Source organism: Rattus rattus, chromosome 1 (genome assembly GCF_011064425.1).
Source record: "Rattus rattus isolate New Zealand chromosome 1, Rrattus_CSIRO_v1, whole genome shotgun sequence".
NCBI classification, from domain to species: Eukaryota; Metazoa; Chordata; class Mammalia; order Rodentia; family Muridae; genus Rattus; species Rattus rattus.
The window spans coordinates 94,061,651-94,087,857 of record NC_046154.1 but is presented as its reverse complement, the minus strand read 5'-3'; the positions used below and the strand labels follow the sequence as shown (position 1 = coordinate 94,087,857).

At 44.3% G+C, this 26,207-nt stretch overlaps 1 protein-coding gene across 2 annotated transcripts in view; it reads left to right on the top strand.

Annotated features, from left to right (window-relative positions):
* LOC116901640 (paralemmin-2) overlaps positions 1–26,207 on the top strand; it is a 278,561-nt gene that overhangs the window by 66,419 nt on the left and 185,935 nt on the right. The window contains exon 1 of one of the 2 annotated variants that reach the window (XM_032903747.1): positions 23,526–24,343. The exons of the other annotated variant lie outside the window; for it this stretch is intronic. Coding sequence (XP_032759638.1) covers positions 24,341–24,343 — 3 coding nt within the window. The 5' untranslated portion in view covers positions 23,526–24,340. Of the gene's footprint in view, positions 1–23,525; positions 24,344–26,207 lie in introns of those variants that run through there. 2 annotated transcript variants of the gene reach the window in all.

The window sequence follows — 26,207 nt, the reverse complement described above, 5'->3', positions numbered from 1 at the left end:
GTGGCAGGAGCAGCTAAGGTCACTGATTGACATGGTAGGTTCTAAGGACAAATCCTGCAGGAAGTGGTTTTATTTTATTATTTATTGTTCACACCCTGCCCCCATCATCAGGGTATTCTGGCTTTAGGGGTCTAGCTTCAAACAAAATAAAGGTGAATTTTTCTACGATCTCCTTCCCCCCCACATTAATACTTATAATTTTCTTAGAGGGCTAGAAGACCAGAGATTTTCCTTTTGAGGGGAGGTATGTTGTGGGTTTTTATTAACATTTTAGCTAACTGTACCTTTAAAACTTTCTACCAGTATATATCCAATGATGTCCCTTAATATCTGTTTTACTTTGGTTTCTGTTGCTGTTATAGAACACTAGCCAAAAGTGTTGTTGGGGAGGAAACAGTTTATTTGTCTTACAAATTACAGTCCATTATCAAGAGATGACAAGTCGGGGTTGGGGATTTAGCTCAGGGGTAGAGCGCTTGCCTAGGAAGCGCAAGGCCCTGGGTTCGATCCCCAGCTCCGGAAAAAAAAAAAAAAAAAAAAAAAAAAAAAAAAAAAAAAAAAAAAAAAAAAAACCAAAAAAAAAAAAAAAAAAAAAGAGATGACAAGTCAAGGATCTGGAGGCAGGAGAGACCACAGAGAAATGCTGCTTACTGGCCTGCTTTCTCTGGCCCGTTCAACTTCTTTTTCTACGGAGTCGAGGCCCATGTTCTTAAGGCTCTACTGCTGGCTCAGCCTGCTTTCTTTTGTTGCCAGGACTACCAGCCCAGGGATGCCGTCACCTACAATGGTCTAAGCCCTCCTCCATTAAACAATAATTAAGAAAATGTCCCAGAATCAGATCTTATGGAGGCACTCTCTCCATTAAGTTTCTCCCTTTTCAGATATCTCTAATTTGTGTATCAAGTTGACAAAAGACCAGCCAGCCTAGGTCTCTTGCTTTATGAGCCATGAGAGTTACTCTAAAGAAATGGATAGACACCTTAAAAATCAAATATTAAAATCTTTTACCTGACCCTTCCCAATCTGATCTTTGATAACATGTTCAGTCACTCTCTAAACATGGCATCTTCCTTTGTACAAGTCTTCCCTTCTTACCAGATCATTCTTCCTGCCAAACAGCTTTCTACTTCATATAACATTCCATCCAATCCCTACAGAGTCAAATACCTAAGTTCTCATCCCATTCCACCTGGGGATCTCAGGGAGAAGCCACTTCATCCAGCCACACACTGATCTCTTGATCCAGCCTTTCCACATTCTTTGAATCTCCCAGGCTGTGTGATGTTCATTAGGACACCATCATTCCCAACCTACTCTTGTCAAGGACCTGCTGCCAGGGAGACAAATGAGGTAGAGAAGCAAAATGAATGCTGTGAGGACTTGTCTCTGAATCCAGATCCTGCCCACTGCATCTCTGCCTTTGTGGAGGAGAGTTTACCTACCCAGATGCCACCACAAGATGGTACCTGAGAAAAGACCAAAACCACTTTTGTCTTCTACTGTAGAATGACATGCAAGTAAGGGGTGACTTCCCTGCAGTAGGAGGTTCCTTGGTACCCAGAAAGGAGTACTTTCCCTAGATCTCTGCAGCCTACAGGAGGGATGTTGTTCAGCAGGCCTGAAGGCCTGAAGGTATACTAATAGCTTGATGTGTTTTGATTCATAAGAGACTCTCCTTAGCTCAGGTCATATTGTGTGACTTACTGAGACACTGCTCAATTGCTCTGTGGTGACATTAATTTTATAAGGTCTGGATCTCAGACCATTCTCGATACAGAAGTCTTAGGACTGCTTCATTAGACTTTACCCCTAAGAGAGCAAAACTGTACATGTTGACTTGGTCCAAAATAAGCATTATCAGATACCAGCTGATGCTGGGGTGATGCCAATAAATGTCTTGCAAATGCTGAAGTGTTCGGTGCCACCCACCATTCACGAACTTCTTGAATCCTCACAATAACCGTGGGGCAGTTAATCCTCAAAGCTCTGTTTGCCTTTAAAGATAAAAATTCTGAGGACCATAGAGGTCAAGTCATCTGCTCACAGTCACAACACTAAGGGAAGCCAGGCTGTGAACCCATAATATCAACTTCTTAGTTATTTTTTTTCTATAGCCATGACAAAACACCATGACCAAGGCAACTTATAAAAGAAAGTGTTTGCTTTGGGGCTCATGGTTTGAGAGGGTTAGAGTCCATAACTGTCATGGCATGGAGCGTTGAAACAGGAATGCAGACATGGTGCTGGAGCAGTCGCTGAGATTTCACATCTTGATCTACAAACACAAGGCCAAGAGAGGATGATACTTGAAAAGTCTTTTGAAACCTGAAGGCCTGTCTCCATGACACACGTCCTCCAACAAGGCTAGACGTCCTAATCCTTTCCAAACAGCCCCACCAACTGGGGACCAGGTATTCAAATAGAGAGAGATAATAAGTCGAAGTCCTAGGATTTGGAATCATTAGCCTATGGATTCTGAGAGTAAGCAATTGCTCACTTTGAGATGCCTTTCTGGAGTCAGGGGGAACCGTGGTTTAAGCCAAAGGTGCCTAAGAGGCATAGGCTGCCATTGAACACATAAGGACTTGCATGGCCTGTTTTGCTCTTCTCCTCTTAAAAACTCAAACCTGAAGGAGCCAGTGCAGACTACTTCAACCCTCTGCAAAAAGCCTATTGGTGAGAACAGGAACTGAGTTTTCTCCACATACATAACCCAATATCCCAAAGCCAGACTCACTGAAACCCTAACTTTCAACATAGTGGTATCAAGAGGTAGAGAATTGCAAGAGGTCGTCAGGTCAAAAGGGTGGAGCTCTCAAGAATGGGAAGAGTGCCCTCTTATTCATCCTGCCTTCCATTCTTTGTCCTTACTTCCCATGTGGGGACACGAGAAAATAACGCAAGATCCGACGACATCCGACAGCAGACCTGCTGGCATCTTGGTATTGGACTTCCAAAGAATAAATGGTTGCCATTTAAACCACGTGCTCTGTGGCATATTTATTACAGATGCTACAGAAAGCTGAACAGACCAAGACTGTTATCCTCTTTCTGGGCTTTTACCCTGCAAATATGGCCAAGACAATGACCTCAGACCAGGTATATCCATAGAATTCACACTTTAAAAAAAAAAGAGTGGGTAGATGGGGCTGAAAAGATGGCTCAGTGGTTAAGAGCATTGACTATTCTTCCAGAGGACACAGGTTCAGTTCCCAACACCCACATGGTCGCTAACAGCCATCTGGGTACCATCCCAGGTCGAGGGAATCCAATACCCTTTTCAGGCCGCTGGAGGCACTTCGTGCACATAGTGCACAGACATGCAGACAGAAACTCATTTGCACACAAAAAACCCATGACAAAATAAAATGAAAACAAAACAACAACAAAAAAAGAAAACCTCAGAAGGATAGGAGTTTTGCCTTTGACTCTGGGTTCTTTTGTGGAGATAAAGAGAGAGTAAGGTGGGAAGAGCTGACAGAAACCGCAGCTTCTTCCGTGTCTGCTTGGAGACCTATCTTCTCCAGGCAAGCAGGACTGCTCGCTCAGCTGCGGGCGTCTTTCCCACAGGCACCTGTAAAACCTAGTGTGAGCGCCTATGCCACAGCCCAGAGAGCTGTTTATCTCCACACATACCCTCTTGCTATGCCCGTCCACCAGCTCAGTGTATGTGATCCTTCGACAAGTGTTTGCTCGATACCCCCTGGCTTCCGTACCTGAAATAAGCAAAAGAGACCCACGGACCAATCAATGAATCAGTGTAGTCTCAGTCATCCCTGAGGCCAGTGGGACATTTTGGAAGAGAGAACCCCAAACTGCATGGGTGATCAGAGAGAAGGCCATGCGGGTACTGTCCTTGTCATGAGCTGTGAGGAGAGAGAAGGAGCTCTCTTGAAGGAGCAGTGGAACAGGAATGAGGAGGAAAGGGCATTCCTCACGATGGCTGAGAAGAGCTGTGAGCACGTGGGCAGAGCTGAAGTTCAGCTGTGTCTGTCAGGGCAAGGCTGATGGATGGATCTATAGACATGGTCCAGACCAGCACAGACCGATCCTGGAAGAAGCATATTTATTAGCTCGGCTCGCTCTGTTCATGCCTGTGCCTCTGCAGGTCTGTGGCAGAAGGGAGATGCTACGGTCATGCTTCTTTATAGGGAGAAGCACTGGAGGACTGGGGAGGTAACCTTGTCTGCACAGTGCTTGCAGTTCAAGTGTGAGTGCCTTAATCCCTAGAACCCACATGAAAGCTAGGCACGGAGCCACACATCTATCATCTCAGTGCCGGGGAGGTAGAGGAGTGAGGGTCCTGGGGCTTGATGGACAGCCAGTCTAGCTCATAGATGAGTTCTTGGTACAGTGAAAAAAAAAAGGTGGAAGAAAACTGGGCAAGACACACAACCTTGACCTCTGGCCTCCATGTGCACATATTCACACACATGCACATAAACCAGTGCTCAGGTGTGCACACACACATGGTTAAATTAAATTTTAAAATATTGGAGATGTGTGAATGATGGTCCCAGAGATTTTGTCCTGAGGGTTGAGGAACTTTTGGTGAAGGGAGCAGATATTTTGAATAAATACACAATTAACTCCAAAACAAATAAAAGTAGTAAAGAAGGTTCAATATGTGGACTGAGGTAGAACACATTAATATCATATGCTTATAAATATATATATATATATATATAATCTTTGTAATAAATATTGAGAAGTATTAGTAATGCCAAGTAAAATAAGGGTATATCAGATACACATTAATATATATATATATATATACATACACACACACATATACACATATATACTACAAACATTCAGTAAAAGGTAAAAAGAGGATTTAACCAGGACAAAAAGTAACTCCCTGTTCTTGGACAGGAAAATCATATTGTAAAGATGCTACACTTTCCTCAAATAATAGTCAAAAATTAATACCGCTTCAATTAAAATCCCAGTGAGATTTTGTGGTACTTCACAAAGAGAGTTGAAAGTTCATTTGTGTGGATAAATGGCTGAGAAGAGGCAGGAAAAATAAAGTGTTTTGCTTTACTAGATCAGAAGACTGTATATGAATGTATGGTAATTAAAATGTCGTGGTACTGTGGGAGGGTTGAGAAATGACACAGAGTGAAGCACAGCCCGCCAGACTCCTGCCTTGCGTGTGTAGCAGGGCAATGGCTGGCATGATTGAGTCCTTACCGTGCGCCTGGCCCCGCAGTACCTGTGCTGTATTCCTGTATTATTCCTTACTTTTCACAGGATGCCTTCAAGTCATTCTAGAACACCTGCAGGCGAGGACACAGCCCAGGGCCACAGCGTGGGATTTTCATGGGGATGGCAGCACATGCTTGGGATTCCGTCTTTTGGGAGGCGAGGACAGACCGACCGGGAGTTCAAGATTATCCTCGGGGACATAGTATGAAGCTAGACTGGGTTACATGAGACTCCTTCTCCCTCCTACCCTCCAAAGGTTAATAAATAGAATTAAATCACCACCAACAAAACTCTTCTTGAGATTTTATTTTTTATTTTATGTGCCTAGCTGTTTTGCCTGTATAATTACCGAGTCCTTCCTTCCTTCTTCCCTTCCTTCCTTCTTCCCTTCCTTCCTTCTTCCCTTCCTTCCTTCTTCCCTTCCTTCCTTCTTCCCTTCCTTCCTTCCTTCCTTCTTCCCTTCCTTCTTTCCTTCCTTCCTTCCTTCCTTCCTCCCTTCCTCCTTCCTCTCATTTGCTGCATTTTATTTCCTTTTGGTGCTTGAATTGAAGCCAGGGATTTGCATATATTGGGCGGGGGCTTGTGATGGTTTGTTTTGGTCAAATTGACACAAATTAGAGTCACCTGAGACCAGGGACCCTCAGTTGCTTCCCTCAGAGAGTCCTGTGGCCAAGACGTGTTTTCTTAGGTAATGATTCGTGTAGGCAGGCCCAGCCTGCTGCGGGCGCCCTCACTAGGCAATGGTATGGATGGTATGAGAAAGCCACCTGAACCTAAGTCTGATGACCAAGGCAGTAAGCAATGCTCTTCCACGTCCTCCGTCGTAGTTCCTCCAGGTTCCCGCCTCTAGGTTCCTGCCCTGACTTCCCCCAGTGGTAGACTGTGACCTGGGATATGTAAACCAGATAAATCCTTTCTTCTGCAGTGGGCTTTGGTCAGTGTTCTGTCACAGCAATAGAGAAGCTAACTCAGTAGGACAGGGTTCTATTTCTGAGCCACACCCTCAGTCTGTACAACTTTTTCATTTGATTTAGAGAGAGAGAGAGAGAGAGAGAGAGAGAGAGAGAGAGAGAGAGAGACTCTAAGTTGCTTAGATTGTCCTTAAACTCACTCTGTAGCCTAACCAGGCCTTAAATATTTAGGTTTTGTGTTCAAGTCAAGATAACTCAATTTACTTCATCCTGTCCCAGTCAGCTCTGTGTAGAAAAACAAACGATTGTTGCTACAACCTTTGAGCAGAGTTGGCAAATGTAAATTAAAACTAGGCTTAGCCATAAATACAGTTCTAGGAATTTTGCATATGCACACAATGGGTGATGCGTGTGTGCATGTGCATTGCATGTTTGCATGTATATATTTGTATGCTGCTGCACATGTGTGGATGTGGGAACATGAGGTTGATGGTAGGTATTTTCTTGATTGTTTTCCCACGTTACATGTTGAGGCAGGGTCTCTTCTGCACCTGGGCTAGTCTGGTTTAGCTGGCTTGCTCTGGGGATTCCTGTCTGGGCCTTCTGTGTGTTGGAATTATAGGCAGGTTGCCACACCCACCTGCCTTTGATGTGAGCTGCTGCCCTCCTTAGTGATTTTGACTAAAGGAATGACAGGATGGACACATGGAAATACAGGGGCGCTTCTTGGAGCAAAAACGTAAATCCAAAAGTACAGCCAATCTAACTGACCAGCTGTGCAGGCTGGCTCAGTAAAGTAAGGTGCAGTGTGCAAAGGCTGGGTCAGCTTTCCTTGGGGAGCCACAAACATCCAGGTAGAGCACTGTTAACAGACCAAAGTACAATTCCACCGAGGCCCAGCTTGCTTAACTGGCGAATTTACTGTGCTTTTACTTACAGTTAAAGGGGTTACTAACAAAGGGATTGGTGACCCCAACACTGCCACACCACTGGAAAGCCTCACCCCAGCATGGGTAATTCCCTAGAGCTGCATAGACAGAATTATCCGAAATGCCTAGTTAACTTTCCACGTTCTATTATCCCCCAGGACTCTGGGATCATATGCAGCTGGTGTAGAATTACACAGAGCTGGGGGGGAGGGGCAGGAAGGAGTGACTGGAATCTCAATCCAATGCTGATGACCTTCCCACATCCTCCTATGAGGGAATGTCAACAGGCTCAATCCTTAAGGGCTTTTGCAGGTAATTGCATTGTCCTAATTAAGACATGATCAACTATGATGCTCAAAGAATGGCCCTATAATATGGTAGAGCACCATGCAGATATTAAAAATATGGCATAGAACTACATACAGTTAAAGGAAAAGGTTAATCTCAGTACCTGGGAGGCTGAAGCAGGGGGATCATTAGATCAAGGCCAACATGTGCAGGCTATATAGGGACACTTGTCTAAAAATAAAACACCAGAACAAGACAACAGAGAAGGGGCAGGGGAGAAGAGGAGGAGGAGGAGGGGGAGGAAGCAAAGAGATGGAAAAACTATACAAAGTACATTAAAGAATCTATTAAAATGCTAGAGTGCCTTGAATTGAGTTTCACAATGATTCCAATAAGGCCACACATGCACAGAAACACACATATACACATGCATGTAAATATAAACATGCACAGAAGAATACAGACACACTTTTATATCTGCACACACATGCATAGAAAATATAAACAGACACAAATATATACACATGCGTACATATAAAAATGCACAGAACACAAACACATGCACACATGCACAGCAAATACACACATATATACATATGCACACACACATACACAGAAGAATACAAATATGCACACATATGCACAGAAAAGACACATACACATACAAACATATACATAAAATACATATACACACTTACATATAAGTACACAATCATACACAGATACACATGCACACCCCACACACGAACATATAAATACCCATAAACACAACCACACAAACACATACATTTATAAATACATATAAATACACAAACACATAGACAAAGATGCATATACATGCAGAATAAGTACAACCTCTCTACAGAGACACAAAATACATATATACTCAAACACATATACAGTCATACACAAAAACATAGAAACATAAATACATACACATGCATATATACCCATAAACACACACATATTCTGCTTACCCCCCAGTTCCCATGTTTTCTATTCTATATCTCTAACCATCACTCAAGAGACTTCACACCTTCCCATGTTGACCTAGTTCTTAGAAAGAAGATACCATAGACGCTTGGTGTGTTTGTGGAAACTTCTCAGCCTGGGAGTTTGCCTTCCACAAGAGAAGCCAGCATCTGGTCGCTCCAGCCTACCTTTCACCTACTGAAGATAATGATGCTGGGTTGAACCTATCAGGTGTCCCTGTCCTAGGCTTGGAGTCCTAAGCTGGTGGCTTAAAGCAGCAGGCACCACAAGGTCAGTCTGGCAGAGGTGGCGGCAGATGCAGGAGTTCCTAGGAGTAGCAATGACAGGCCCTCTTAGGGGATGTATCCAGAGCTCAGCATCTGTGGGCCAGCAGAGCAAGCCACGGACTGCTAGCCTGTAGCTCTGTGGGGTGAGGCTAACTTGTCTCTGGCTGTACAGCCTCTAAGCCAGCAGTTCTCAAACTATAGGTCGCTACCCCTTGGGGGGGTGTTGAATGACCCTTTCACAGGGGTCACCTAAGACCATCGGAAAACATAGATATTTGCATTACAATCCATGGCAGTAGCAAAATTGCAGTCATGAAGTAACAATGAAATAATTTTATGATTGGGTCACCACAACATGAGGCTTCATTAGGAAGGTTGAGAATCGCTATTCAAAGCCCAGCTTACTAGACTTCCAAAGATGGGCCCGGGGAAGCATGGGGGATGGGAGTGGGGCTATGATTCTAAAACACCTCTTTTGTTAACATTAGTTGAGTTTGCTTTCTACAAACTTACTGCCAAAGAACCCTGATTGATAGTTATTTTTGGCACGGCCGTATTTTGCGGAGAAATCTGATTTCAACATCCATTATTGCAGATTTCTTAAATTAGAACACACTTTTAGGTCAAGCTGATGTGTTTTGGCAGCTTCGTTTATTTAGGGCTGTGGGATCCAACAGAGTAGCTATTGGGCACAGATGGCTATAAACTTAAATTAATTAAGAGTAAATGAAACCTTCAGCCACCACGTAGCTGCTCAGTAGCTTCATGTGGCTGGAGGTTAGTGTACTTAACAGTGACGTTTAAGACATTTCCATCACCACAGAGAGGTCTACTGGACAGCCGAGTCCACAAGTGCCGTGGACTCTCACCTCATCTTATCGCCTCACCCCGCGTCACCCCCCTACCGCCCCCAGCAACCAAAGAGGAAAAGATTACTTTTGGATGTATGAGCAACCCCATATGACCACAATATAATATTAAAAAAACCAAAAAACAAAAAACCTCACGTTGATCCTGCAAGTAGATGTCGGCATGCTGTACCTCGCTGTTTAAATAGTTTTCGCGTCTCGGCCTCTGCCTTCTGACCTCCCTTTTCCTTTGCTGAGACTGGGATGGCGAATTAACTCAGGTTATTTAGACATGGGTCACAAATCCTCTCAGAGTCCTGTCATCCTGATGAGGTTTCCATGAGCGTGATGGTATGATCCAACGGGGAATTGGCCTGGACGGAGCCGGGGGAGGAGGTGAATTTCTGGTTCCGGTTCTGACTTTGAGCAAATTCCCTCACGTGGGTCAACTGAGGCAATACAATGGCGTCATTTCTAAGGGTTCTCCGCGATCTCATGTGGACCCCTGATGATTAGTTAAAAGCTCTCTTCAGAAGAGCTGAAGATGCTCTCCTGAGCAGGGGTAGCTGGGAGGCAGGCAGTACATTACATCACTCCCAGGGCGGAGTCCTTATTCAATTTGGTGGGCGCTGACCCATTTTACTGGTGGCAAAACTTGTAATGTAAAATGAAAAAGTAACAAAGTAAGATTACACTGCTCCCCCCTACTTCATAGCCATATTTTTATTGTTATGGTGGTTAATGTTCAAATGTTTTTGAGTGACTTGCAAATAACTAAGTTTTAAATCTGTACTCTCTTTTTGGGTGGCCCAACTACAGGCTTGGCAACTCACTGCCTGCTATGGGAACACAGTCTACCAAAAAAGATCAAATTGTTCCAAATAACTAGCTGTGTGTTCTCCTAAAAAACAAATTCAAACTCACATTTCAAAGTTACTGGGTGAGACAGGCCACCTGGTATATATCAGAGAAAGAATGCGGGGTCCTGCAAAGGGCTTCCTTCCTATTAAGGAATTCCACTCTATACCTCTTGTGTCCGCCTCTCACTTGTCTCTCTCTGCTCTCATTATCAGTCTGTATGTTAGTCCTGAGCTTCTTCAGAAGCAAGGGTATTTTAGGAGAGGCCATGAAGCTGGCTGATTTCATGAGGTTGAGTCTCTAAAAATTGTTTACCATTATAGCTGTGTGTGTGAGCATGCGTGTATTTGTGTGTGTGTGTGTGTGTATGTGTGTATGTGTGTACATGTGTGGGCATGAATGTGTATTTTACCCACGTATTCATGCATGTGTGTGTATGTTATGTGTGCATGTGTGCTATGTGCATGTGTATGTGTGTGTGTGTATGGACCCGCATGTGTGTGTGCTGATACCAATGCCTGTGCACAGAGGAAAACATTAATGTCCTTACTCCTTTGAGACAAGATGTTTTATTGATCCTGGAAGTAGGCTTGCAGCCAGCAAATCCCAGTGGGCTTACAGGCAAGTGCAATCATACCTGGTTTTTTACATGGGTGCTGGGATCTGACTTAGGTCCTCAAGCACCTGACCCAGTGAGCTGTCTCTCTAGCGTCTTTTAGAATCTCCCAGCACTAATCTGTATGTCTCTTATAATCAGTGGGGTATTTGCATCCCCAATATCATCTCTTAGTTTTTCTTGGGGCTAAGCATTCCCTATAAAGCAGTATAGCTTTTGGTCTCTCTCTATCTCACTCCAGAGATGGGGAAGCAGGGACTCTAGGAGATAGCAGCTTTCCTCGCCTTGTTCATACCTCAGTGCTGACCGGCAGTCTAGAGTTGAGAAGCCATGAAAGTGGAAGTTGCCAGACAGATGTTGCCACTACATGTAGAGGGAAGATACTCACAGTTGCAGAAGAGGGGTGTTAAAGAAGTCCACTCTGGTGACAGCCACTGATCCCTGCCATCAGTTACACTTAAAGCCGTTTACCCCAGCACTTGGACATTTTGAAACTTTGTGGGATCAATTTCTAGGCCCCATTGACTTAAGAGTTCAGGGTCAGTTTTTCACACACATGAATTTTCAAGAGTCTTACAGACTTTTAAGAAGTCACATCATCAGTGGAAAGACACATAACCTTATGGCAGGGATAAATATTAATGCAGGAATCTGTAGAACATTTTTTCTCCTCGTTGAGGCCTCATCTTCCCCAGTAGGGCTTCCCAGAGCTCGTTGGCCCTGGAGGGTCATACATTAGACTCGTCAGTTTCCTCATTCTGGCACACAAGCCTTTCACTGTACAGGAGGAATAATTTAATGTGGCATTTTGCTGAAACATCCTGTCGATGTTTTAGGTATTTGCACAGGGAATGTTTTGACCTTTGAATAATATATGTGCTGGGAAAGGTCTTGGGATATTTTAACATGTTAAGCTGAGATAGCCCCAAAGGGGACTATTTTGGTCCCTATTGGCTGCAACTTTATTTCAAAAAGCCTGTGGGATTTTTTTTTCTGTCGCTGAGGGAACTTTTAAGATATTTTTACTGCACTGTATTCCGTGCTATTTGTGACTCTTTTATCAAAGGCGACTGGCAGTCAGCTGATAAGTTATCCTTATCTCCCACTAAGACCTTCCCTCTGTCAATGAGCATTGTGTGAATTACTTGTGAAGCCCACAGGCCATCTGGGTCTCCACCACATTCCAAATTGGGTTCTTGTTCTTTACATGGATGCGTACTGTGATGGGTAATATCAGTTGTCAGTTTGACAGGACGGAGAATCACCTAAGAGACAAATCTTTGGGTGTGTTTTCCAGGAAGGTTCTAGAATTGGTTAATTGAGGTAAGAAGTCCCAGCCTGAAAACGGGTAGATTTATACCACAGGCTGAACCTCAGCTCACATAAAGACAAGAAAGCAAGCAGAGTGCCTGCCGTCCTTTCTCCCCGTTTTCTGACTGCAGATGATCTAACCAGCTTCCTCTTTACCCCCACCATGATCGATGGTGTCCCTTCTTAAGCCTCAGCCAAAGGAAAACACACACACACACACACACACACACACACACACACACACACACACACACACACACACACACACACACACATACCTCTTCAACGTTTAAAATCTCTTGATCCTTTGACTATGCCAGTAAAAAGGAGTTCAGGTACTGAGCAGGCCAGAAGAACATAGATATCACGGGGACTGGGGCTCTTCCACAGGTGGCTTCTATTCAATGAAGAAATCTGACCCTGACCAACAAGGCCAGGAGGAATTCTGCTGTCAGTGCAGTATGATAGACCACAGCTTCAACTGAGAATTAGTTGAAACCGCACACATTTTCACCACTGTGCCCAAACCCAGGGAGAGCGATGCTCCCAGAACGCCAGCTAGCTCCATGGCTAGGATTTGGCATCTTCACAGAATCACAGTCTGCTGTCACATGCGTTTCCGCCCTGGAGACCATTGTTTTCTAAAGAAGAGGAATTTTACACTGGGGAATTTGTGGCTGGGTGTGCAGGAGTTAGTTCTAAAGTATATGAAGCTTGATTCCCCACCCCCAGTATTCATAAAAGAGCATCCAGGGTTCCTGCCTTTGTATCACTGAATTTCTAGACTCTGTTATAGAGACTGTAGGAAGTAGGCATCCAATAAATACTTACTGAACAAATGCACTAAGTGGCTAATCAGGTACCTTGCAGAGGCTGGAAAGCCACTACACACAGGGGACTGTTGGAATTGGGCATTGCTGGCGAATAGGAGCTCTCTGGGAAGGATCAAAGGCATTGTAGTCAAAGGAAATGAAAAGCCCAAAGGAATGGAGACATGAATTCTGAGCATCGATCTTTCCGGGAGGACAGCCCGGCAGTAGGTAATCAGTAGCAAATCTTCACAAGAAAATGCAAACAAGTATCCCAGTTCCTAAATGTCCTGCTGAGCTTACTGTCCAGAAGTTGGACCTGGGCTATAATACAAGGCCAGTTACTTTTGTGAGACAGTGAGCCCTTTCTGGAAGGCGTTAGGTTCCTTCTTGCTGGTTTTAGACTCCTGCAGCATGAGGGCTTATTCTAGAGCATGGTCTGGGGACACATTGCTAAACCGGAAACTCAAGGATGGGTCACAAAACTCCTTTACAACAGGTTTAACTGTTGTTCTTTGGTCATTAGTGCGCTTCTGAGCATTTGCAGTTGGCTTAACGGATAGAAGACCATTTCTAGGTATCCCTGGGTTTAGAAATGTTTAAATATAATTATCAAAATATACCATATGGAGGGGGGCATGTCTTCATGGTTAAGAGGATTAAATGCTTTAACAGAGGTTCCAGGTTCGATCCAAGCACCCACATGGTGGCTAACAACCATCTGTAACCAGATCTGGAAATAAAACTGCTGGAAGAAATCTCAGTACAGTAGCAGCAGCCCTCCCTCCAGAAACCTCCCAAAAGTCAGGGAGCTTTTCCCAGCTCCTCCCTGCCTCCTTCACTAAGTGAGGTTATGACCACAGGACAGTAAGAGGGTGAGCAGTGGCCTCTGAGCCTATCCTGCAACTCCTTTAAAGGAAGAGGGACCTGGCAGAGATCTCTAATCTGTTCTGTGCCTTATGAAAGGCATCTCTTACAGGACGGGGTGCTCTCCCTTGTCAACAAGGCACATCTCCCATCTTGTGTCTGAGGGGATCTAACACATTCTTCCAGCATCAGCAGGAACTGCATGCATGTGGTGAACAGGCATACATGGCGGCAAAACACCCATACACGTAAAACAAAAAGGAATAGAATCTCAAAAATAATTTTAAGATACACTGTATGAAATTCTTAAAGAATTAATGAAAGTATTAATTATTCTTTAAAAACTCACACTTAACTTTCTTTTATAGATTCAAGGGTTATATCCTCTTCTTCATAATCTTTTCCAATAGTGTTAGGTTAAATGGGCTCACCAAGTTAGGAACTCTACTCTTTCTTAGCAGTGTGGAGGTGGCTATACTTTTCCAGCCAGTGACATCACCTCAAATAACATATATATGCATACCTTTATATACATATCATGAAAAAGAAGAGTGTAATGCAATGTTCCTATACTAATGAAACATTCAGTACAGATTCAGATAGCAATTCCTGAAGTGCCTTCTCTGTTTTCCAATTTGTCACTACCCAGTGCTAACCAAGTGTCCTTAAGTTGGACTTAGTCTTGGGTACTGTAGATGCTGACTTACACACCTAGTGTGGACCGGTTACTTTAATCACATAAGTTGGACTTAGTCTTGGGTACTGTTGATGCTGACTAACACACCTATTGTGTGTACCGGTTACCTTAGGCACAGAAGGTTGAAGTTGAAGAACTGTTTTCAAATGATGGCGGAAGAAATTGTCTTGATTTTTAAGTTATTTTCCCCAATGGCCCCATCTCTTCCTTGACTGTCCGTAGTAATGGGCTCAGAAGCCACAGGAAGGAAACAGCTCCTACTGGGCACGTTGCTCTCTTCTCTGTGCTGGGTAACAGTCTCGGGCACTTCTAACAGCTTAGCTTTCAGGAAATTCATTCCTTTCCTACGGTCTCACCACCTCGCTCTCCCCAGAACATTTAAGGAAAAAGTTATTCATGACTCTAATTCCAAAAGCAACTACCCTGTAGAGTTTATAAGATGAGTCATGAGCTACAATGCTTGCTTTTTATCATTTTTGTTAGTATACAAAATAACAGGTTTCACTATGCTGTCATTGCACTTGGCTCATGTTGGATCCTCCTGAGGGGTCCTTGTCCCTCTCCCATCCTTTAGCTGATCCCTTTCCTTCCCTTCCCTCCATTTGTCTATTTCTGCTCTTATGTATAAATTAAAGTGAAATTGTAAGTTACAATATGCTTTTCTTTGCATAATCTGACTGTCTGATTGCCCTTTGTCCCACTGAACCTCAGATGTAGTTATATCAAATCTAATTTATTACTGGTGGCCATTAAATATTAAAGATTGTGAAAATGTTTGTGATATAAACCATAGCAGAGTAAACATATACCTTCAACATGTTCTCAAATAAGGAAAAGGACAGTTAATAGCAATGGTACAGGCAAATACTTGTACATTTGTTTTGTGTCAGAGGAGAGAGGGGGAAAGTTACTGTTTTACTTTACTTTGGCTTGAAATGCTAAACAAGGCATGGGGTGGCCTTTTGATTCTATCCCTATTCATGAAGCTGGATGAGAACCAGAGCAAAAACCAGTGTCCCCCTCAATGAGCATGTGAGTCTATCATAGAACAACAGCCTCCTCACAATTGCCTTGTGCCTTGGGCCATGGTTTCCCCAGAACTCTTGGGTGCATTGCCACAGGAGACTGAGTAGGTCAAGTGGACTGAAGGAAACAGCATTGGTGTTAAAGAGTCAGTAATCACAGCTGTGTTGCCCTATGCAAGTCAGCCCCATAGTACTCTCAACCATTCTTGCAAGTTTGTCTTGTTTGCCCATATTTCTGCCCTCTAAGGAAGGTGGATGATAGTACTCCAAGGTACCTTTGTTTCCTCCCCCTCGTGGATGGGTGTATTGCATGTAAATCTGGAAGGGCTAATAAAGAGTTACATTTTGTTCATGTGCTCATCCAGCACACGGATGTTTAGAATATGGGTTAACAAGACAGAAAAAGAACCTGTTTGTCCAAAGTATACCTTCTACTTGGGACAAAAAGAACATGGCCATCTCGTAAAGTAGGAAGAAGGGTGAAAGTAGGATGCTGGTGAATGCTAGGGGCAAAAGAAAGCCAGGGGAGGCTGGATGCTCACTGCAGTGGAAGGGTTACTAGGGAAAGGCATCTGTCTTGCAGGTTTCAGAGAAGCCCTTTTCTGTTTGGAAGGCAAGTCATTCAGAATATCGGGGTTGCAGAATGTCTGTAGTGGAGGCCATGCAGACTCAAAGACCTGTAGGACTGAGTAGGATGTGATCATGAGTTCTCTGGGGAGATCTCCACACTGACAGTACAGTGAAGGATGTGTGCTCATAGGTGAAGTGGCGGGCAGGCAGTCCTCATATCATGAAGACAGGCCTAAGTAAGGTGTTTTCACCCTAATGCAGTCGTTCCTAACCTTCCTAATGCTGCAGCCCTTTAATACAGTTCATGTTGTGGTGACCCCAAACCATAAAATTGTTCCGTTGCTATTTCATAACTGTAACTGTGTTGCTGTTATGAATTGTAATGTATCTGATATACAGGATTCTGATATGGGACACCTTCAAAGGAGTCCTGATCCACAGGTTGAGACAGGTGCTCTAATGGAATGTAGGCTATAAGAGAGTTTTGAAAAGGATGCTCCCATTGGTGTCTATAAGGGGATGGGATCTAGAAGGTTGGGAGGGAGGGCTTGAAAGCCAGAGAAGGGAAACAAAGTGATTTCTATGCTTCTCCAAAGTGGATTCATGTCATCTCCTTCCTTCCCGCTGGTTTGGATAAAGAGGATCACCAAAGAGACAGAGCATATATTAGACAGTTCGAAGTGTAGTGTGTGGGGAAGCCACTCACCTCCATCTCTCCTCAAGAATCTTCAGGAAACCTTACAATGACCAATAGCACATCTGGGGTAATAGATTTTTAATAGTGAATGGGAAGGAACACTGGATCTTGCTTAATGGCTGAGCAAGATAAATGAGGAGAGAGGGGAGGCAGACACTCACAGAAGAGTCCTCCTCTTTAGTCCTCTTCTCTGTTTGCAGTTGGTGTGTTGGGTCTTTGCCTAATCTGTGGTGTATCCCTGAACTATAATGAGTCCCCACTAAGGCTGGTGGTTTATAACACTGTAGCTTTTGTCTCCCAGAGAAGGGAACTCACTATTCCGACAGTCCCCCTCAGTGTTAATCACAGCATTTAATGGTTATTTGGGGGACCAACCTGGAAGCATTACAGTTCCATTTTTTCCCCCTACTGGGATGGTGGTTGTATAACAGGGTGGTGGAAGGATGTTTGGGTTTGCTGTCTCATTGGCAGGACATGGAAAGTTGTTGCTGTCAGCTGCTTGGTCACAATCACACTTTCTTTCACATCACAGAGGAAGGGCTTATAGTGAATGGATTATGGGCTCTTGGCAGTCCAACAGAATGCTCAGTGAGGCACAGGCTGCAGCAAAGGGGAGGTATAGCTGCATTTGAATAATTTCATGGCAATCTAGAGGAGACACTAGATGCTTTAACCTTGACTTAAGGAAAGCTCAATGGGGAGACCACAATAATAGCTAACTTCCCTTTTCCTTGGGAGAGCCTAGAGGTCCTTTTGTACTCATTTCATTTAGGATACAGTCATGACTTAATTATAACCATTTTTAGATAAACACCCCTGTCCCCCTGCAGTAGCTTTAAATGTTTTCTTAATTGTGTAGTCATTTTTTCCCTTTCAGCTTTATCTTGACGGATCAATCCAGATGACCACTTAGGAGTAAGTAATGCACCATAAATGGCAGCCTGGAGCCAGTAAGGAAAGAATAGATTACAACCAAACACTGAAGCTTAAACAGAACTGGGCTAACAGGCAGCCATTTGGCACGTGCCCACTTCAACTTAAGCTCATTACAGTTTAATGATATTAAGTTGTATTTCCTTAGTTGTCCTAACTAACTTACCAAATTTCAGGTGTTTAAAGTGATCACATTTGAATGTCTACCACATTATAGGTTAGATATACTATGTTCCTCTCTTCAAAGGTAGTTCTGTCGAATCTAGGAATCTTAATATTTGGAGTTAGAAGTTCTTTAGAAAGTACAAAGAGGGGTTGGGAATTTAGCTCAGTGGTAGAGCGCTTGCCTCGTAAGCGCAAGGCCCTGGGTTCGGTTCTCAGCTCCAAGAAAAAGAAAAAAAAAGAAAAAGAAAGTACAAAGAGTGCTCCCCCCACACTGATTTCCATTCCCGGTCCCAGCCCTCTCCAGTTTCCCTCCACACCTGATCAGCATCCCCGGACCCTTCCTCACCCCATCTCCCATCCAGTTCCCTCTCTTCATCCATCTCTTATGACTGTTTTGTTTCCCCTTCTGAGTGAGCTTCAGACATCCTCCCTTGGGCCCCTTTATTACCCAGTTTCTTTGGGTCTGTGGATTGTATCATGGTTTTCCTGCCCTTTATGGTTAATGCTCAATTATAATTGGTTATATACCATATGTGTCTTTCTGAGTCTGTGTTACTTCACTTAGGATAATATCCTCAAGTCACATGCATTTGATTGCAAATCTTGTGATGTCTTTGTTCTTAATAGCTGAATAGCATTCTATTGTATAGATATACTACATTTTCTTTATCCATTCTTTGGTTGATGGATATCTGGGTTGCTTCCAGTTTCTGGTGATGACAAAAAAGCTGCTATGAACATAGCTAAACAAGTGTCCCTGTGGTATAGTAGGGCATCATTTGGGTATAAATCCAGGAGTGGTATAGCTGGGTCCTGGGGTAGAACTATTATCATTTTTCTGAGAAAGCATCAAACTGATTTCCAAAGTAGTTGTGTAAGTTTGTATTCTCACCAGCAATGGAAGAGTGTTTCCCTTGCTCCATAACCTCGCCAGGATGTGCTGTCACATGAGCTTTTGATCTTAGCCATTCTGACAGGTATATGATAGAATCTCAGAGTCATTTTGATTTCCCTAATAACCAAGGATGTTGAATATTTCTTTTTTTTTTTTTCGGAGCTGGGGACCGAACCCAGGGCCTTGCGCTTCCTAGGCAAGCGCTCTACCACTGAGCTAAATCCCCAACCCCTGAATATTTCTTTAAGTGCTCCTTGGCCTCTCCACCATTCAAGAATCCTCTGTAGAGAATTCTCTGTTTAGCTCTGTATCCCATTTTTAAGTTGGGTTACTTGATTTGTTGATGTCTAATTTCTTAAGTTCTATATATATTTTGGATATTAAGTCCTCTGTCAGATGTAGAGTTGGTGAAGACCTTTTTCCATTCTGTAGGCTACCATTTTGTTCTACTGGGATAAGAGAGGCTATGGGAAGTCTATGGGGTGACCCTAGCTCAGATTCTTATCAGCAGGGGTAACGAGACTGAAGTGGCCGCTTTGTGTAGCCAGATAGGACTTACAGTGGAAGGAAGGGAACATCAACTCATCTACAAAACCTTCAACCCACAAATTGTCCCACCTACAAGATGCTCAGGGCTAAAGATGGAGCAGAGACTGAGGAAGGGACTGGCTCAACTTGAGACCCATCCCATGGCAGAGAACCAACCCCTGACACTATTAATAATACTTTGCTATGCTTGTAGACAGGAACCTAACCTAGCTGTCTCCTGAGAGGCTTCATTCACCAACAGATGGAAACATATGCAAAGACCCACAGTCAAACAACAGGCAGTGCTCAGAGAGTCTTGTGCAAGAGTGGGGGCTTCTCTAAGGAGAAGTGAAGGGGTGAAGGGAGGAGAGAAGGGAGGGTTGCTGTGATTGGGATGCAGTGTGAATAAAAAAAGAATGTATGAAGAGACAAGAGTAGTTTCTTGCTAAGTAGTTTCTACAAGATTTTGATTTCATACGCATTAACCACTGATATTTTCAGCAGCTTCATATACGGAAGTTGACTAGTTGCGGCAGAGGAGCAAGAGAAAAGAAAATTTCTCTCTTCCTATTTCCAATTTGTTAACATTGTCTAACTCCTGGGTTGTTTGGAAGTATGGACAAGGGCATTTGTGGCTGTGGAGAGAAGGCCCGTCCACCTAGTCATCGTCAGGCCGTGTAATGAACTCAGTCATCTTTACCTCAGGAGAAACAGACAGAAGCATCTTCATTTCTGTTGTGTCACAGTTATATTACTCAAGTGACCTGGGGGAAAATGTCTTTCCAAGCATGAGATTGGTAGGCCAGGCTGTTTTCCAAGAGGATAGATGAGAACACTTGACTTTCCAATTGTTGCCTTGGGGGAGACCAGACACACGACAAGCTTCTTCTCTGTAGTTGAAGTCATCTGATCTTTTGAGCCACCTGGTTTCTTCTTTTGGTTTCTAGCTATAGTCCTCCAGGCCTGCATATTGACATTTCTCTATGACAACTTGAACTTAAGTAGAACGAGGGTTCTTGTGTGTGTGTGTGTGTGTGTGTGTGTGTGTGTGTGTGTGTGTGTGTATTTGTATACTTAACCAATGAATCCTCTGAGGAGAATAGGAATCCATGTTCCTGAAACTTCCTACGTCTAGGGACTCTGTTTTAAATGCAGCTTCATGGGCTAAAATAGTATCCCAGGTCAAACCATGTCATCCAGCCACACTGAGGCTAGAGCAGAACAATTTCCATTGTAAAGCTGTGGACCTGGGTCCAGCAGAGATGAATGAAATGCCCACAGCTGCACAGAAGTCAACCATGGAGTGAAGCTATGATGTCTTAGTTTCTTGATGTATGATTAAAAAGTTGCTTCTCAAAACTGATCCACCTTGTGAATTTGCTGCCATTTGGGAGATTCTGAACGGTGGAAAGACCAAAAAAAAAAAAAAAAATTGCTTTTCCTTAACCCACTCTGCGGTTTTTTTGGATGGGGAAGGGAATGGTGCTCACGATGTATTTCTAAACACTATATCCTACACATATCATACTTAAATGTTACACGTATGTGCACACATACACACTTTATATTCACTTCACAACATACTCTTTTTTAAAAAGATTTATTTCTTAGTTATTTATGTGTAGACTGTAGCTGTCTTCAGACACACCAGAAGAGGGCACTGGATCCTGTTAACAGACAGCTGTGAGCCACCATGTGGTTGCTGGGATTGAACTCAGGACCTCTGGAAGAGCAGTCAGTGCTCTTAATCACTGAGCCATGTCCCCAGCCCCACAATGTACTCTTTATGAATGTGCTTTGGTGGGGGCGGGGAGGGAAAAGGAAGATGGTATCCAAGTTGACTTATGTGTAATGACTTTTCTGGGGGTGCCCATTGGTACTGGTCCAAGGCGTGGTAGAAGTCTGCACTTGCCCACCATGCTGATATCAGAATGAGGAAGAGAAGCAGAAAAGGAGCCACTGTTTCCTTGGTTTTAGCATGAGAATCTGAGTTCACTTTCTGTTTGTATGCAATGGGCTTGGGAGGATGGGGCATCCCCCTGGTTTTCAAACGTTAGGGACTAGGGCCAAATGTAAGGAAAGCCAAGCAGATATTTCTCCCACGGTGGTTATCTTTAGTCTGTGCTGAGGTCATTGCCTGCTCATGGGCTCTGGGCCAAATTCACACTGGTTCTTAAAATCTGGAAAACCACCAACCACTCAGGCTCAGGCCTCTTCATAGGCAATCAACAGGGTTCAAATCCCTTGTGTTTTGCCTTGCTAAATGTTCGTCTATATGAGAAATAGGAACTGGGGCAAAACAAAAGGAATGACTCAAAATGTATCCCTTTATGGATGGGCATGGGAATAAATACATGACACAGAACAAATCTTTGTCTCCCCCATCCCCCAACCCTGTAAGGATAGTGAGCATAGGAGCCATAGATCCTTTACACGTAAATCAAATGTGCTAGCTTATTGGAAGGCATGCATAATGAAGGGCATGGATTCATTATGGGAGAATGGTTAATATATCTAAGACAAATGAGCAATAATCAAACTCCATTTAGTCACCCTGGCTAGGTGATAATCCAAACAAGGGGAGGCACCCTGACTGGGCATAAGTCGTGTATGCCTGTGATCCCAAGACTTGATGGGCAGAAGCTGATTGATCAGGAGTTCAAGGTCATCGTCAGCTGCATAGCAAGTTCAAAACAAGCCTAGGCTATAAGCTATAAGAGACCCTGCCATAAAAAACAAAAATGAAAACCAACCAAACAAAAAGAATTGTCCTTGTTTTGGTGGGAGCTGAGAACAGAGGTATAGTGAATAGTCCCTTCCCTTTCAGAGGGTTGTAGAAACCCTTTCTCCCCTTGACTGCATTGCTGGGAACACGCTGCACAGGCAAAGAGCCAACCATGTACAAGAAGCGGTTATAGAGCCTTAGTGAGGCGAGCCATGGCTCAGTGTGTGCATATCATCAGCGCATGAAGCTTAGTCATTCTAATCTTTAACATCTTTATGAAAACTGACCATGACGACAGCATGCCATATCCTTTAATCTCCTTATCTGGGAGAGGCCAAGATGTATCCCTTCTCATTCCAAATCCAAGACATTACATTAAGAAGACAAGTGGTGACTATTCTGGATCAGGAAAAACAAGCTCAAGGGCTCCCAAGGGGAGTCATCTCATTACAGAGTCACAAAAGGTATAAGGACCGATGGTCAGGGTGAACAATGTGAAGAACCAATCTCCCAGGGACCCTGAGTGCTCACCACAGCTGAGAGAAAGTGGCCAGGGGATTCCATGCTAACATAGCTGGGACCATGTCTTTTAAAAATCTTGAGGGAAGTAATTAATGGACTCACTGACTCCACAGCCATGAGGCCAAGGGGAAGATCTGGCTGCATCGTGCAAGGAAGTGTCACTGACACTGCCAGAGTGTGTTTGAAAAGAGACATGGTTGAAGGGGAGCGGCTACCACTGTCTGCTGAGATGGTGCATGGAGCTATGTTGGCCAGAAGGAAGCCAGACCCGTGGAGTGGATGGCGGAAGAGAGGTGGGATCATGACGGATTTGGGGCTGTGCACAGCTTAGCTGGATCCACTTACTGAAGTGATTGACAGGCCAACAAGAATCCAGTCTGTCTATCACAGGACATAATTATAGTGAAGTTTGACACCACATTGTTTTGGAAACCTGTTGAAGGTTCATCCACTGGACTCCAAAGCTTGCTTTTCCTGAAGAACCAACAGAGAGACCTGCTCAACCAGGTGGTTTCTGTTTAAATGGGCAGCCTCCATCTAACTGAGAGTTTTGTTCTAACTGGGTTTTCCCCCAAGATGTTGCATTTAGGTGCTCCAGCCCCACCCCACCCCCAAAGTCTGAGACCTGGTAACAACAATTTGCTAAGTATGGTGTTAGCGTGTGAAAATTCTTGACTGAATCGTCTAGAAAGTAAGAGTCACAGTCATTATACAGTTGCCGTCTGAACAGAAAATGTCCTTCATATAAGAATTGCTTATGAAACATAAAATTGAAGATAGTATATTTTCTGTGTGAATTTTGTTATTTATTATTATCATTATTATTATTATTATTATTATTATTATTATTATTATGTGTTTGTATATGATATAAGTGGTTGAGTGTGAGGCATATGTACCATGGTACTTGCCTATAGAACAAGGACAGCTTTCAGGACTCTATCCTCTCTTTCCACTCAGGCCATCAGGGTTGTATGGTAAGCACTTTTGCACACTGAGCCATCTTGCTGGCTATGCTGTGCACTTTTCCTATATGGCCTTGCATTTGCCTGGGAGACAGGGACCCATTTTCCCTTTAAAGATAAAGACAAAGCTCTGGGAAACATTGAGTCTTCATTTTCTGTTTTCTCACGGTTGCCCTCCGCCTACGGAAGTCAGAAGAGTTCAGGCAAGGCTTTGGGATTGGCTCCTTCTTCTTGAGAAATAGACAGAAATAAAGATAGTAAATTTATCTTTATTCAGAGAAATTAGGAAATTGGCAAAAATAGTTAGGCCTAAGTCGTGGCCATTATCAAGGTCTCAGGGTCACGACTTAGCCCACATGCAAACACCAGTCACATTTCTATGCAGTATTCAATGTTTGGATGGCAGCATTTTTAAATGTTGTACTTAGGAAAACATGCCCCATGGCAGTCTTGCTGTTTTAGCTTTAAAGGAATATAGCCTCCAAAGGAAAACAGAGAATAGTTACTAGGAACACAGAAATTATTGGACACTTTGTTTCCAGAGAACTGAACTCTCAGACTAGTCTCTTTTACACAGGCCCAGAAGTGTTGAACAGCCAGCCAGAGCCACACAACCGCTCAGCACCAGACACTTGAATTCTGCCCCTGTAACCAGTGAGCTGTTTTTCTTCATTACGTGTCTGCCAGTTTATTGAGCCCTGTGTCCTGTGGATGGTGAGGTGTTCTCTACTTCCTGTGCACAAAGGTGCAGCTGTTCTGAGCTCCCAGCATGACACCTGACAGGATTCACACACACACACACACACACACACACACACACACACACATACACACACACACACACACACATATATGTAATGTGCATGTATGTATATAGTATGCATCCCCCTTAATTTTTTATGTGTATGGATATTCTTGCCTGCACATATATCTGGGCATTGTACATACAATGTCCACAGAGACCTGAAGGTGTCAAATCTCCTGGAACTGGAGTTACAGACGTTTGCAAGCCACCACACAGGTGTTGGGAATCAAACCTGGGTTCTCTGCAAGAACATTCGGCGTTCTTACCACCGGGCCCTTTCTCCAGCCCATAACATGTCTGTTTTTCTAATTTAATGTAGATGTTACAACTGGTGAGTGCTTCAGTGATCTAGAGGCATGTATGCTGCAGAATCAAACATTTAAGATCTGGAGAGGGATCTTGAGCCTATTCTAGTTGAGCCCTCTCTACTCTTGTTGAGGGAGCATGAACTTTTACCTGATCACTTAAGGTTACTGAAGGGTGACAGAAACTAGTTTTGGGATCCAGAGCCAGCCCACACCATGAGACCAGGTTGAAACTCGGGAAGCCCGTCAGCCCCCTTAGTTTGTATTAGACAATTTCAATAACTTCCGGGCATCCCATTCTGACTGTGGCTGCTGTACAGCCAGTCTCAGCGTTGGTCCAGGGAAGGACCACGGGACTCGGTCACCCCAGGGAGAGACTGTAGGACTCAGTCACCACAGGGAGGGACTGTAGGACTCGGTCACCACAGGGAGAGACTGTAGGACTCGGTCACCCCAGGGAGAGACTGTAGGACTCGGTCACCCCAGGGAGAGACTGTAGGACTCGGTCACCCCAGGGAGAGACTGTAGGACTCGGTCACCACAGGGAGAGACTGTAGGACTCGGTCACCCCAGGGAGAGACTGTAGGACTCGGTCACCCCAGGGGAGACTGTGGGACTCGGTCACCCTAGGGGAGAGACTGTGGGACTCGGTCACCACAGGGAGAGACTGTGGGACTCGGTCACCACAGGGAGAGACTGTAGGACTCGGTCACCCCAGGGAGAGACTGTAGGACTCGGTCACCACAGGGAGGGACTGTAGGACTCGGTCACCACAGGGAGAGACTGTGGGACTCGGTCACCCCAGGGAGAGACTGTGGGACTCGGTCACCACAGGGAGGGACTGGGACTCGGTCACCACAGGGGAGAGACTGTAGGACTCGGTCACCGCAGGGAGAGACTGTAGGACTCGGTCACCCCAGGGAGAGACTGTAGGACTCGGTCACCACAGGGAGAGACTGTAGGACTCGGTCACCACAGGGAGAGACTGTAGGACTCGGTCACCCCAGGGAGAGACTGTAGGACTCGGTCACCCCAGGGAGGGACTGTAGGACTCGGTCACCACAGGGAGAGACTGTAGGACTCGGTCACCACAGGGAGAGACTGTAGGACTCGGTCACCACAGGGCGTCTCTGCCCCAGGAACTTCCAGCCCGCACACAAAAGACAGCCTCATACACCAGCCTGTTCCACTTCTCATCTTAAAACATGTGTCTGAGCTGGCTACACAGGTCCTGGAAAGTATCACAGGGTTCTTTGAAGTAGGCTGTTTATTTTTCCTACAACACATCTGCTATTCATTTTATCTGGATCTTAAAATGCAGTGTTCCGACTTGTCATGTGAAAGAGAAGATTCAGTTTTAAAAAGCAAAAGGTGATGGCTTTCATCTGTTCTACCGTCACCTCCTACTCACGTGCTCCTGTACTCGTTCAGTAACTGCTTCACAGACCCTTCCTCCGGGCCTGAGACG